This window comes from Haliaeetus albicilla, chromosome 26 (assembly GCF_947461875.1).
Source record: "Haliaeetus albicilla chromosome 26, bHalAlb1.1, whole genome shotgun sequence".
In the NCBI taxonomy this organism is placed as follows: domain Eukaryota; kingdom Metazoa; phylum Chordata; class Aves; order Accipitriformes; family Accipitridae; genus Haliaeetus; species Haliaeetus albicilla.
Genome location: NC_091508.1, coordinates 3,749,462 through 3,763,597, shown reverse-complemented (window position 1 = coordinate 3,763,597; position 14,136 = coordinate 3,749,462). Strand labels below are relative to the sequence as shown.

The 14,136-nt window shown below is 47.2% G+C and overlaps 1 protein-coding gene across 1 annotated transcript; it reads right to left on the bottom strand.

The window, feature by feature from the left end:
* Positions 1 to 4,742: 4,742 nt before the first annotated feature.
* LOC138682153 (zinc finger CCCH domain-containing protein 11A-like) lies at positions 4,743 to 13,353 on the bottom strand. Its single transcript, XM_069771890.1, has 13 exons — positions 13,300 to 13,353; positions 12,995 to 13,114; positions 12,244 to 12,367; positions 10,547 to 10,627; positions 9,958 to 10,068; positions 9,148 to 9,202; positions 8,780 to 8,883; positions 8,504 to 8,569; positions 7,457 to 7,957; positions 6,727 to 6,800; positions 5,695 to 6,019; positions 5,214 to 5,383; positions 4,743 to 4,814 (listed from the first exon to the last, which is right to left on the bottom strand). The coding sequence occupies exons 1-13, from the start codon at positions 13,351 to 13,353 to the stop codon at positions 4,743 to 4,745; spliced, it is 1,857 nt and encodes a 618-aa protein (XP_069627991.1).
* Between the last annotated feature and the right edge of the window lie 783 nt (positions 13,354 to 14,136).

Here is a 14,136-nt window from a genome sequence, read left to right as displayed (position 1 = left end):
CGCTGAAACTGATCTTCCCTAGCCACAAGCAGGTTTTTTGGATGCAAAGTCAGATACTGTGATTCTTACTGTTCTAAAGATACTAAATGCCATAAAACCTGCAACCACACCAGATAAAGCTCAAATTCAAGCGGTTCTGACCCCTTTCATTCCCATGCTGCGCGCTTCTGTGCAAGTATTTCTGACTCTCTTGGACAAAACGGAATGAAATAGTTCTTACGAGTTAATGACAAAAGGTTGGAACCTTCTACTCACACAAACACTAGCGGATTTTCCAGGATTTTTCTTTTTTTCTGGCAGGGGATTTTCCCAAATCTGAAATAAAGAGAGGGCAAGTTGGGTTCTCCTGTTAGTTACTGGGTTTTGACTGCTTGGCAAAGGGAATTGTTACGGGTTTGTGTGGCGGGGTTTTGGTAGCAGCGCAGGGGCCGCAGGGGTGGCTCCTGTGAGAAGCTGCTCGAAGCTCCCTCAGCTCGGAGTCGGACCCGCCTCTGGCCCAGGCCGACGCAATCAGCGACAGCGGCAGCGCCTCTGGGATGAAATATTTAAGAAGGGGAACCTGCAGCGAGTAGGGGGATTAGGAATGTGAGAGGAACAGCTCTGCAGATACCGGGGTCGGGGGGGAGGAGGGGCGCCTGAGGAGGTTGATGCCCCTGCAGCCCATGGAGCTGAACGGTGGAGCAGAGGCCCCCCAAGATGGCCGTGGCTCCATGGGAAAGCCCGCGCTGGAGCCGTGTGTGGCTGAAGACCGGCCCGCGGAAAGGACCCACGCCAGGGAAGTTTGTGAGGAACTGCAGCCCGCGGCAAGGACCAGACCTTCCTGAAGGACAGTCTCCCGTGGGAGGGACCTCACGGTGGAGCAGGGGCCGAGTGCGGAGTCCTCCTCCCCCTGAGGAGGAAGGAGGGGCAGAGACAACCTGTGAGGAACCGACCCCAGCCCCCATGCCCCGCCGCCGGGGGGAGGAGGGAGAGAAACCCGGGAGTGGAGTTGAGGCGGGAAGGAGGGAGGGGTGGGGGGCAGGTGGTCGCAGGTTTGGTTTTGCTTCCTAATATCCTTGGCTTGTTTGGATTTGCAGTAAACTAAACTGATTTTGTTTCTTCCCCAAGTTGAGCCTGTCTTTTGCCCGTGACCATAAGGGGCGAGTGATCTCTCCCACTCCTTATCTCCACCCACGAGCCTGCCTTATGTTTTCTGCTCATCCCACCGTGGCCCGGGGCGGCGGGGGGAGAGGAGAGTGAGCAAGCGGCTGCGTGGTGCATTGTTACCGGCTGGGCTTCAACCACAACGGGAGTAAGACCAGTTGTTAAGCGCGAGGTTTCCTTCCCTTCCTCAGTATTGATGGGACTGTTCACTTTTCACCCTTAGCACCTTCAAAAACAGACTCTTGTGTCATACAGATTCCTACGCATCTCCTCCTAGAAATTACTGGATGTGTTACTGATGCCATTGATAATTAAATGAAGTTTCAAGCACGATTTCTGCAGTTTGCACAAGCCAACTCTTAAATGGAAGGCAATTAAGGACCACCGCTTTGCCCAGCAGAGGCATTCCAACACCAATCAGGAGGAATTCACGGTCTAGAAGGTGCCATTTCTTTTCCCTAGGAAGTGAGACACACCTGTACAGTGCAACTTTACTATATCCACCGCCATGGGGGGAACAAGAGAAATCCCCTCAGATCTAGCTCTTTTGAATGTCCAAGCAGCTCAGCATTTCACTTGTCGCCTTCCATATTCCTGAGCAGGAGTTTGACTGGACCCCTCCTGCCACCCGGGCTGCAGAAAAAGTGCAGCGCAGTCCATCCGTTGTTACACACATTTGAAAGACAAAGACTCGTCTCAGGCAGAGGCAGATTCTTTCTCCTTCACGTTCAACAAAACCACCAGCTCAAGAAACAGCAGGAACCGAGACCTAGCCAGTATCCGCTCACTGTACTCCAAACTCAACACTCTTCACAGGTTTTGTGCTTTGAAGCCTTGCTACGGGGAAGGCTCACGCAGCCAGGTTTCAGGCGTCGCTCGGCTTACACAGACATACTGACATACCCAGCTCTTTCCTTGATTTTGGTTTGGAGCGAATTTCCTCTGCGTCGGCCGGCACCAAGTTCATATATTCATCAAAGCCCTAAAAATCAGCAACAAAAGCCGCCGCTGAGCTACGTGCCCTGCTCTAAACTTCAGCAACAACGACACAAGCTATCGTGAGCTGTACTGACGTGGGCTGGACAATTAAGGCTATTAATTGGAGAGGCACGAGGTATTTCCACCCCCCATGCTAGTTTTTCCTGACAGGAAGAAACAGTTTTATGAATTGGAAGAATAACCAACAAAATACCCAATCCAAAGACATCCTGATACTCGCAATGATGCAGCCTTCTAGCCGCATGTTCACTTGCTCATAAAGCCACACCTGGATCCTGGACCTCTGCAAAACGATGGAGGGGGAGAGCACAACAGGAACAGAAACACTCCACACAATTTTGTCCTCTCCTGTGCATTAAGAACTCCCTGCTGCCGACAGCTTTGTAACACTTGAGGCAGTAACTCTCACGCGTGGTTTCAGCAACGTCCTAAGCCATTTTTAAGGTGGTAGACTATTCTGGAAATCCCCTCTGCCTTCACTGGCGAACACACAACAGCACAGGCTTCAAGACTGTCACGGAAAACATCCCTGCACACGTGACTGCAAGAGCAAACGCCTCTTACAAAGGTAACTCCTTAAGGTGAGAAGGAAAAACGCCCAACTCGGAACTAGCTGTTCTCCTCACGGATCGCAACGACAGCAAGTTCTTCCGTTCAAGCGAGACCGGCTCCAAAAACCCCATCCCGACCTCGGAAAGACCCGTCCGGCGTGCCGCCCCGCTCCCCACACGGCTCGAAGGGCCCTGCGCAAGAAGCACCGGGACGTTCCTCTCACACGGGGCCGAAGCCGCGGCAGCCCGGCGGTACTCACGTTCTGCAGGTAGCGGAAGATGAGGTTCTGGAGCGGAGCGTTAAGGACGCCCCACAGACAGACCACGCACCCCCACCTTTCCTGCCCCAGGGTTCGGTAAAAACGCTGTTAACTGCTGTCATGGGGAACAGCTCAACTACCGGTGAAGGCGGAGGCGGCCAGGCTACGTTTCATACAGGACCTTCAGGAGAATACGAGCATAACAGGGAAGAAGAAAATATTTACAGAAACCATGGCGTACACCAAACCCCATCTCTGCGGACAGAGCCTAGGCCGGGGACAGGGAAGGCTGACGACAGAGCAGGAGGAGGGAAGCAGCGAGGGGGAAGCCTTCCTCGCCGGGCTCTCGCGCGCTCTTCCTCTCTCCCAAAGTCCACGACCGACCGACCCATGCTGGCAGAAGTCTCAGCGGGAGAAAGTCCTTCGGCAGGATAAAGCGTCGGCAGCTTGGGGCTGGGTGACCCTTCTGGAGCCGGAACAGCACTTTGCTCAGTTTTGGTTTCAGACCTTTCCTCTAGGAACGAAGACAGCACAGTGGATTATCAAAGCACGCAAGTGTTTTCTTCCAAAGAGAAAGTATTGACAATCCACTCCGACAACCGATTTTTCCTCTGCCAGCAGCAAATGCCTGAGGGCCGCCCCACCTTCACAAATCCTCGTAGGAAGAGAAGAGACTCAAGTTCTTCAAAAATTTAAGAAAATGATTCAAAAGGTAGCTGCTAGGGAAAACGATCCCTGGTGGCAGGGTACACAAGAGACCCCAGTCTCAGCTGTCTTCTGCAGGGTCACAAATTCAGACCGCATGTCTGACCAGCAGGGAAGTTTAGGACAACTGCGTGCAGATACTCCCAATGTCTACCAGTTCACCTGTGCTTTAAGACTCCTTGCAAAGCCTCAGCTAGGAAAAGAATCACCTCTGGGTATCCAACAAAATAATCAGTTTCAATTTATTTCTGTCTTTATTTTCAGCCGTCGATCAGTTCACCAATTTCCATGAAGAAGTCATCCTCATCATTCTCTGGGTCCATGTCAATTTTGTCTTCCTGTTTGCCTCCTGAGATTTCCCAAAGGAACTTCTCAAAGTCGTCTTCCACAGAGAAGGGGGCTTTCCAGGCCCCTGAGAAGCTCAACCGGCGTTTCTTTACGGCTATTTGTGAGGAAGCTGATGTCGAGCTTGAGACCTCTGATGGTGCCACAGAGTCTGCCTGGCTTCCAATGTGCAGTTCAGGACTGAGAAGAACAAGAAAGAGAGCAAATCAGTGTATGACATTCCTTAAGCAGAGAGATGTTTTCTGCAAACCAGCTCTTAAAATGGTAGTTAATCCCTCCTACCCCTCAGCCTTATGCAGGGATTTTTATTCAATTAACCTGGGGCTGCTTCTACAGTCCAATGTATCAGCAGGTACATTTTGCACTTTGGGGATTTATCCGCGAAGACACAGCATCTGGGGTCTGGCAAAGAAGGTTCCGTTTTTGTCGCCAGAGACACTTTGCCACCTTTACTAATTTGACTGCAAAAAGGTTACCAAGTCAACCTCTGCAGGCGTTCGGAAAACCCAAGAAGCCACTGAAAAGCTGTACCAACTTGCAGCGTTTTCAGGCAAGAATCTAGATAAGCAGTCCAGCCAGCTGCTAGAAACTTATTATTTCAGACGAATTTTTTCTCTGCTGGATTTTGGCATGAAGTATCTCAAAACTCTAATTTTTCCACGTGTGGGAAAAAAAAACCAAACCAACTTAGTTTCACGTGAAAGGCACACTGATCAAGAAAAAGAACAAGTTGTGGTTGTTACCTGGTTTGGGGTTTTCCTCTCCCGCGTATGGAGAGGAGGCTGCCCTCTGGCAAAGCCGGAACAACAGCCTAGGAAGAAGCAAGATGGTTTTTAGGATACACAGGTCAAAGACTGCTTTGCAGATTCTTCCTCCGCTGCTTCTCCTCTGGCATTGCTGAGCCTTAACCAAAATACAGAGCCAGGGCACACCTGAAGAAAAGTTAGCGTTCCCTTAAAGTTTACTAACGACCTTGGGTCTTTTTGAAGAACGCAGCATTAAGGGACGTAGCGGAGCATTATGTAAACACTGCCATTCACCTCGTAAAAAGCAGAAAGGTACTACAAGCGTCCTGGCGACCGCTTCTGGATTTAAAAGGGAACGGAGACCCGTAGAACATTTCAGTCTTTCATCTTTTCTCCAAGAGGAGGCTACAACTTGGGCATAAATTTTACTAGGGACCCACTACTGCCTCAGCCGCTCTCCTTACCACAGCTGCTTTTTTAGCTGAAGGCTCCTTCCCGTCGCCACCAGTGGCACTCGGTGGCTTCACAGCCGCCACGGCAGACGGATGACTCTCGGCTGCCTTACGTTTCAGTGGCTGCTTTGTGGGAGAGGTGGCTTTCCCATCCAAAGGCTTCAGGCACCCCTTCCGTCTGGCTAGAGTAAAAGGAAGAGAGAACTGATGCAGTCTTGCTCTGCCTCAGGAAAAAAAAACGACAAACAAACAGGTTCTCTTAACAGCGCCACAACCCTTCTAGTTAAATGTATTTAGCCAGCACAATTCCACTGCCATTTCCCAGACTCTCGGCAGTATTTTCCACACCGTAAACTCTGTTTACCAACAAGCCATAAGAAGGAGCAAAGATATTACAAAAAGGAGCCAGAGTTACAACGTGAAAATTGTCACCCTCTGCCTTTCTTTCAAAGCATGACCTAAAGTAACTCTTTAACATACAGTCAACACTTACTTTCAGCTAACCATTCCAGAAGTTGAGCTGCCCGTTCCCCTGGTGATACGGCAGCACCCTTTCCGGGGCTTTCAACCCCATCTCCCGGAGATTTCACCAATATCCTCTTTGGAAGCTGATAAGCTGACCCTGAAACCACACTGGATTCAGGACTCCCTGATGCTGCAGTTTTATCCTTGATTGCCTGTTCAGTAGGAGATGGCACAGCAGCTGCTTCCTTCTGAAGCTTCTCTTCTTGGCGTTGCTTCAGTTGCCGCTTCTCCCACATTATCTCTTCAAGGCTCTTCACTTGAACTTTAGAATTAGTTGCACTCTGATCAGAGGGCTGGAAGGAAGCAAAAGAAGAGGACTAAGGGGACAAAAATCTATGGAGATTTCATTCAGAAAATCTCAGTAGCAATCCCTCTGAAATAGCTCCGTGTGGAACAGAGCATGTTAATACCATTCAGATCTGACATTTTTCCCCATAAAACGTTGCCTGTAACCTGTAACAAGATCCATGCTTTGCTGTGGAAATAGTTTCAAAAGCCTACAATTCCCAACACAGCAAGCTTCTTCAACAGAGCAGAAGACTCTAGCTGTAATCTAGTACATTCTTTTTCAGCAACAGGAAGCCATACAAGCTCCCCCAAGACAGCATTCCCTGACAGACTGATTTCCTCTAATACAAACCTCCAGCCTTTTCTATTAAAGTTCTTAGCCCAGGATTTTAAGATCTCCTTCTTCCAGTCTCACAGATAAAGTCACGGAGAAGAAAAACATTAACCTCGCAGATTTTATCTGGTGCTAATAGGGTTTCTTATTCACTGTCAGGTATAATAAGATTAATTCAAAGCTTGGGGTTTAACACGTTGTCTGGAAATGCTATTCAAAGTAGTGACAGGACTTGCGACAGCACTGCAGCGCTTACCAAATGCGGAAAGGTAGGAACACACTCAAACTGGGAGCATGCAGCCAGTTACAAACAAAACATAACAAAATGTATCAAAAACTGTATGAATAGATAGATGTATGTCTTCACAAAGGACTCACCTCTGCAGCTGCAGAGACAGCTTTGGGAAAAGGCTTGCTCAATTCCACTATCATCTTTTCTTCTCTTCCAGGTGCTTCAAAACAAGCAAAAAAAAAAAAAAAAAAAGAAGATCATCAGTTTGTCAACAGCAGAAATAAAGAAACCTGGCTACCTCTGTTTCCTTGTTCTGTCTATTTCCTCATGTCTAATAATGGGACAGAGGGAAAGGCTACAGTAAGCAAGCCCTGCACCGTTCCAGCTCTCTTTCCCTCAATCGCACTATTCTCTTTTTACATGGCTTATATAATCCAAACGGTATCTTTAGCGCTCTGCCAATTTTGACAAAAACTAGCCCTCACATTAAGAAGTTGATACATGCTTTGCAAACATAGATACATCAATAACTGAGTTAAACAATGCATATGCCAAAGAGGAAGGTAAGCCTGGATTCAGCCCAGGGAAGATCCCATACCACAAGCGGATGGCAGAAAAAACAGAAGCAAGAAACTAGGCTACAAAGCTCCTCAGTGGAAGAATTTTCCAGTGGGAAATACAGAAAGCTATCACGCGATTCATGGAAAAGAATATGGTTGCATATTCTGGCACTTCCTTGCCTTCTGACTTTGTAGCCTTAAACTCTTCTACCCTCTACGATATGCAGAAGGAAAAAGCAAAGCAAAACCTCAGCAAACTGAATTTGCTCAACAGGGGAAGCGCTTCACCAGGGCAGGTATCAAATCACCTTATTACCTATTAGCTTTGTGATCCGTAACAACCTCCTCCCTGTCGGGGCAGGTTCAGGTTGTGCTGGTGGAGCTGGCACTTTTCCTCCACTCTGCTGCACCCGCAGAGCTTTCTCCCGCTTGATTTCTTCCAAGGTTTTAACACGCACTTCTCCTGCTGGCTTGGCTTTACGTGCCGGCTCTGCCGGGCGCGCTTGGCTGAGCACAGACGGAGCAAGTGTGCTCTGCTTCTTGGGTTTGCTCTCAACTTTTGTCTTGGTAGGAAACTCTTTTGTTTTTTGCTTCTCTCGTTCCAATCGCTTGTGGTTTTTTTCAGCCAGGGAGCCTGAGAAAGTTTTGACGTGAACTGCAGGGGAAGGTCTTGCCCCCAAGCTGGGATCTTCTGTTTTACAACGTCCTTCAGTCTGGGGTTTCACTTGGGGTTCTCCTCGTCTCCGATTAGTGCTCTCAAGTCGAATTTCCTCCAGTGTTTTCACATGGATCTCTCCTGCTGGCTTAGCAGCCTTCTCTGTCATCATCAAAAAGAAAGAGAAGCACCAACATTTAAGGAGAGTCCAGCAATATTTAAAGTCTCCAAAATCTGTCACAGTACTAAGGAAAACTAGGTTTGCGTGATCCCAAGAATGCATCTTAGGACAGCACCATTCTGCACGGTATTCTCCTCCTTTAAGCCACTTGTATTTTGAAAACTAGTGCTATCCGGAGAGAGTGGCGACACAAACAGCATTAGTTTATTTTATTTTGTTACTTTCTCAGACCGTTGTCTCTCTGTTCGCATCTCAAACTCCTGCTCCTGGCAGTGCTTCTGTCCTACTTGTGCGTAAGCATACTGCAGCTTCTGAGGGTTCACAGCAGTTTTCAAGCGGAAACCTTGATGAGGCACGAGTGGACAGTACACCCCCCCTCTAGAGCCAGATCTCTGACAGTGGCTAAACAGGACAGCTTCAGCACTCAAGCAAGAGGAATCAGGCAGGCTTTTTAAACTAATTTTAGGGCTGTATGGAAGTTCATGGAAAGACAAAAGGGGAAGGCATACTTAATAGCCAGTTCGTACCTGTCTCTGTACGGCTCTGTTCAGAGGGCAGTCCTAGCCTCTCCTTCAGAGACCTGGGGACTTGAACTACAAGAGAGAACAGAAAAAGTTCGGCAGACTGCATAAATCTCCATTTGGTGCTCACGTTTCACAATGAGAGCCATCACTTCACTGGGATTCAGAGCTACCTTGAGCCCTCAACCAACACACAAAAAGAACCACTAGAAGAAAGGACAAACAGCAAACCTAAGCAGGAAATCTGTGCATCAAATCCAGATGTCTGCTTAGTAGCCGTACCTCTCTTTGGTGCGTTGTCAGCATTCTCCAGAACCTCTATCTTCTTCCCCAGCCTGTCAGCAAGGTTGCGCTTTAACGGAAGGACACTTTTACCAGCTTCAGAAAGAGAGAAAACAAGCAATACTTGAAGAACGTTTCTCTGCAGGAGGATTTTAGAACAGTCAGCCACAAACTTCAATGCTTCCAGGGATCTTTTCTTAGATTTGCCTTTCAGCTGCTAACCAAATTTGCCACTTCTGCCTGCCGCCAATACACATCTCTGCCAAAATGGATTTTCCTCCTGCACGCAGCAAAATTACCCTTAAACACAGTCACGTTTAGATGAGGGCACCCGAACAACGGCTCACAAAAAGTTCTTCCCTATGGAGGCTTTCCGTTTTCCCATCCTCTCGCCAAGATTCACTTGAATCACAGGCTCCTCCCCTAAAACAAAGACTAATCTCTTCACTGCACAGAAACCAGTAGCCACTAAGAGCATTGTCCTTCTAGTCCCCGTCCCAGCAAAAGGCACTCTTCTGGTAGCCAAACCACAGAAACGAGTGACTACGCGTAGCAGTAGTGCCACACGTTTTTTGCCTTTCAAAGGAATTTGTGCAGATCTGAACACCACCACTTATACACAGACTCCTATCACGCTACTGTCCGCAAGTGCCACCGTCAGCCTCGTCAACGCTTCAAAAATTGCCTACTTGTATAATACCATCTTCTATAGGTCTGCCCTTTCATTACTGCCCGCTTTTTCCACTTATCCCCTTTTTTGCATACTGACACTCATATTGACATTAGCCTCTCTCTCTGCTGCTACTGCACTTAACCCAACTGCTACTTCTGCCACGTGCTGTCGACACATTAGCTCATTCACAAATCTCACTCAACTTCAGGAACATGAGAGTCCAATTAAGCACACTGGAGAGTCTGTAAGGTGGTGTAATACATGATGAGCTACGGCTTAACGTCAGGCTGATAAAACCCACTTCTGGATCTTTTATTGCAACACAACAACCTGAGCACCTACAAATGCCAAATATTTCCAATCAAACCAGGGCCTTGAAGCATAAAAGCATGGTTTTAATTAGAAAAGGCAGCACCAGCAGGCTAACCTGTCTGAATTATCTTAATTATTACTTGACCTTTTGGTTGAGGAGCCGTGAAGTGGAAACAATAGTATTTGCTGTTACCTTGCTTTGTAGACAGACTCACAGTTCTCACTACCGTCCGTACAATTTCCTTTTCTGGCACAGGAATAGCCCGAGATTGGAGCGGAGGAACAGAAACTCCTGAAGGACCTTCTGATCATAGCAAGCAAAACATGAGGATGTTTAGGGAAAAAGAAAACAACTAAAAAAACAAACAACCAACCAAAATAAAAGAACTATCACAAAGACCAAAGACATTAGTTATCCATTACTGTGAAACATACAATGACCACTGCATGTAAATAAGAGAAATGAGCAATTTCCCTCTGATTTGCCCTTGGAATTCCAATCTAGAATATCAGCTGTTGGAGTTTAAGAAAACAGATTGCATGCCAAAGTAGCTCAAGGCCTGCAACTAAGCATGGAAGTCTGTCCCTCAAGCGGTTCTCAGCTGCAATCACCTCCCAGTCTGAACCCAACAGCCCCCAAAATTTTCCTTTCTCGTGCCAAGAATTGTATTCACCATTGCATAGCCAGCTATCCAGGTAGTATCAGAAGCTTAAAAAAAAAAAAAAAAAAAAAAAAAAAGATGAAGGTGAACAGAACGCAGAAGTAAGGGATCTTAACTCACCACCTTGGTTTTTTGTTGTTTCCTTTAGTTTCTCCAATTTGATTTCTTTAACTCTTTTTAATCCAAAATTTAAGTTGTCCTCTGAAAACAGAAAATCGTTACTGAAGCTGAGGCCTAAAGGCACATGTTGAAGAGCACACATCCTCAAGCTTCTTACAGCTCAGAACCCTTCCAAAGTCTTCCAAATAAACCCTCTCAACACTCCCCACCAGTAAAAAAAGCCATAGAACGGATGGGTATTTTGGTAAGCAACTGGCACCTCTCCTCCCATCCTACAGAGTAAAACCTACCGTCTTAAGCGTTTTAATCCATCTACACGATATTAGATTCCTCTGTCATTAGACATGGCTTCTTCCCACAGTGTTTGAAAGGACACATTTGCAGGCATTTAAACTCCACGCTGTGGCTCTATTTTGTTTTACAAAAGTCAACAGGGAGGAGTTGACCTGTCTGACCCAAGGGACATACATTATTAGAGAGGAATGAGCTCGTGGAAATAACTGACTCCATCCAGCTACCCGATGCTCTATCGTAGTTTTAGAACATATCGCTTTGGAGTTAATCGTCAAGTTCTCCTTCCAAGCCATCCTACTACAGCTGCTAGAATACCTTGCTTTGTATTAGCCCTGCCTTTCCTAGTGGAAATTATCCGCGATCCACTACAGGCTTCTGTTGCCGGTTGCTGGACAGGTGTTTTAGTTTCATCTCCTTCTTCAGAAAGCTGCTCTGAAAGTCCAAAATAAAACCTATTCAGTTATGGAGCAGGGATTATACAAGAAGTTTCATGCTTATGTAGCACGTACAATGACATTTCAGTCCACGGTTCATATTCTGTTTGTATTCTTAACTACAAGCAACTGTTTGTGGGAGGTTTTTTTAAACAGTTATATTGACTTGACAGGCTCATATAAGCAAGAGCTATACCGGGGAAAAAATATTTAAGACTCCAGACTCTGGTCCGTAGCTTTAAACACTACACAGTTCAGGTACTCTGTGAATTTATACATTCACCTCCAGCAGAAATGCCTTCAGTAAGTAAAAAGTACCCATCTTCATCATCATCTGCAGCACTGATTACAACTGCCTGGAGGATGTGTAGGACTTGGGACCTTTTCAGAGCTTTCCACTTTCATCACCCCCCTCAGCTGCGGAGAGGGACTCGACTGCACAGAAAGTCTGTTTTGCTGCAGTGACGCCTGAGCCATTTTCACATCATCTTCTGCAGGCTCAGGTGGACTTGGAAGCGTAGCTAGAGGAAGACGAGGATCATCTCTCATTTGGCCATGTAAAACTTTCACCCCAACCTTGCACTCACTGTCTAGATACGGTAGATAAGGCAGATAACCCACCTGGCTGCTGAATTCAGAGTTTCCTATTCCCCACCCCTACGAACACACTAGGAACAACGGCTTCCCTTCACACACTCATCTCGCCACCCTACCCTCCAGAAAAGATTACATGAGGGGAAAGCAACCTGGAGTGCAAAGATCACACAAAGCACAGAGAAGCTGAGCATGAAAGAAAGAATTAAATACCAGAATTACAGTCCGTTTAGCTGAGAGCCTGTGACTGCACACTTCTCCCTACACTCATCAGTGAGCAGTTACTCGATGCCTTCTACGGCATTGTACCCACTCCTGAGTAATATTCAGAATTAATTCTTTAATGCTTAAAGGAAAAGGACCCAAGAAACTCACTTCTGCTTGGCGGGAAGAAGCGCCCATCAACATAGCGTCCTTTCGTGTGACGGAAGGCGCAGTTGGATTTTTGACAGCCAGCTGGTTGATTCTCCCAGTAGCAAGGGATCTCACTGCGTTTTTTCTGGAGACAGACAGAAAGAAAAGCTCATGGTAACACTCGCCTTAGGCTTGCTAAGAGACATAGTTACACGTCATGCCAGAGAGAGGGCTATCGCAGTGCAGTGCGGAAACATCGTTCCAAAGGGCAGTCTATCACTGAAAGCATTGCAGGGCAGATCGACAAAGTTTGCGTACGCTGTAACTACTACATATTATCTAGCTTTCCTGTCATTCCGTTGGAGAAGACGGGGGCTCGCACACATCAGTTCAGGGTGGGCTAAACTAAGACAATGTGCAAAATACTGGGATTATTCAGAGGGAAAAAAATGCCTTAAACTGCCTAGCTTGAATCTATCTCAAGTTATCTTTCAGAGCCTTATTTCCTTCCCATCTTCTCCCTCCCCACCCTGTGCTACCCCAAGACGTCAGAACAACGCCAGCACCTAATACAAAAATGTCTTGCTGAGATATACCTAAGAAATTGATCTTTCTTCCCCCAACTTCCTCCCACCCCCCTCCAAGTAACGGAAACCAGTATCCTTTGAAAGCAAGTAAATCTATCACGTACAAGCACATTCAGGCTGCCGACAGCAAGGAAAAATGCTTTCAGGGATTTAGTTGGAGAACACATCTTTAGCCAAACACTCACATCGACTTCCATGTGTCTGAATCTGCAGGTAGTCTTGAAACAGCGACCCTCCTGCCACAGCCTGCACACTCTCTCATTTCCCAGAGCGGCCGCACAGTGGCGGAAGGAACAGCTGTCTCCCTGTAACCAAAAGGAAACCCACAAAGAGGAAATTAAAACAGTACAGCCTCCAGAATTATCCATGCTAGTAGAACTGGACGCAGAATCGAACTGCTTGTGAAGTTAACAGAAATCTGGATGCCTCCGCCCCCTCCTCTCCTAAAAACTCAACAAGAAACCCCAAAGCAAAAGAAGCCCAAACATACCTTGTCACAGGTGGAATAGAAATAGAAGTAGCAGTCGTCCCCTTGCTTGGACATAATCGACACCGTCTGAGAACCAGCTCAGGTTCGAAGGCTTCGCTCTCAACAGGGACTTCCTCCCGTCCTGGCAAGAGCTGGCTTCGCTCTTTCTTGGACGGAAAGTCTCCTGATGGCTTGAGCGGTCAAATCTTCTTTTTCAAAGTAACCCTAAAGAAAGGTATCAGTAAGTGAAAAAGAAGAAACAGTCCTACTCCCTGGTCTAACCTTCCAGCTTGCTGACCTGCCTGTGTCCTGTACCAAAGACCAAGAAGGGAACAAAACTTTTTTGTTGCACCCCAACAAACGCACGAGAGGAGTACTATTGCACCTACCTGTGGGTACTTGCGGGTTATAAAGCACAAAGTATTTCACTTGGGCAGTCTCTCTTGCTGCTCTACTTTGTGCCTTTAATCGCTTACAAAAATAGTAAAGATGCTTAACGCCCCCCCTGTGTATCAGGACAGTCAGATCACAAGGAAGGCAGAGCACCAGGAACTACGTGTTCTCATCCCCCTTGTCAATCCGTCAGCCTTACCCCAGCCGCAAACAGCTGATGATGATTTACCTGCTGGTTACCGCACTCCACTAGGCTGACAGCGCCCTCGGTGTCACAAGTTACACAGAGAACGCTGCACTATGATGCGTATGCAAACCACCCAGCATGTCGTCTGAAGCACAGGACAAGCTCTTGCTAACACATCTCGTTCTCTGCATGAGAATCTGAAGCCAAGTTGTCCAAAGCTGAAGCAGAACAGTCAGAATTTCCACTCTTTACAGTTGTTTTAGTCAACTCGACCTGTT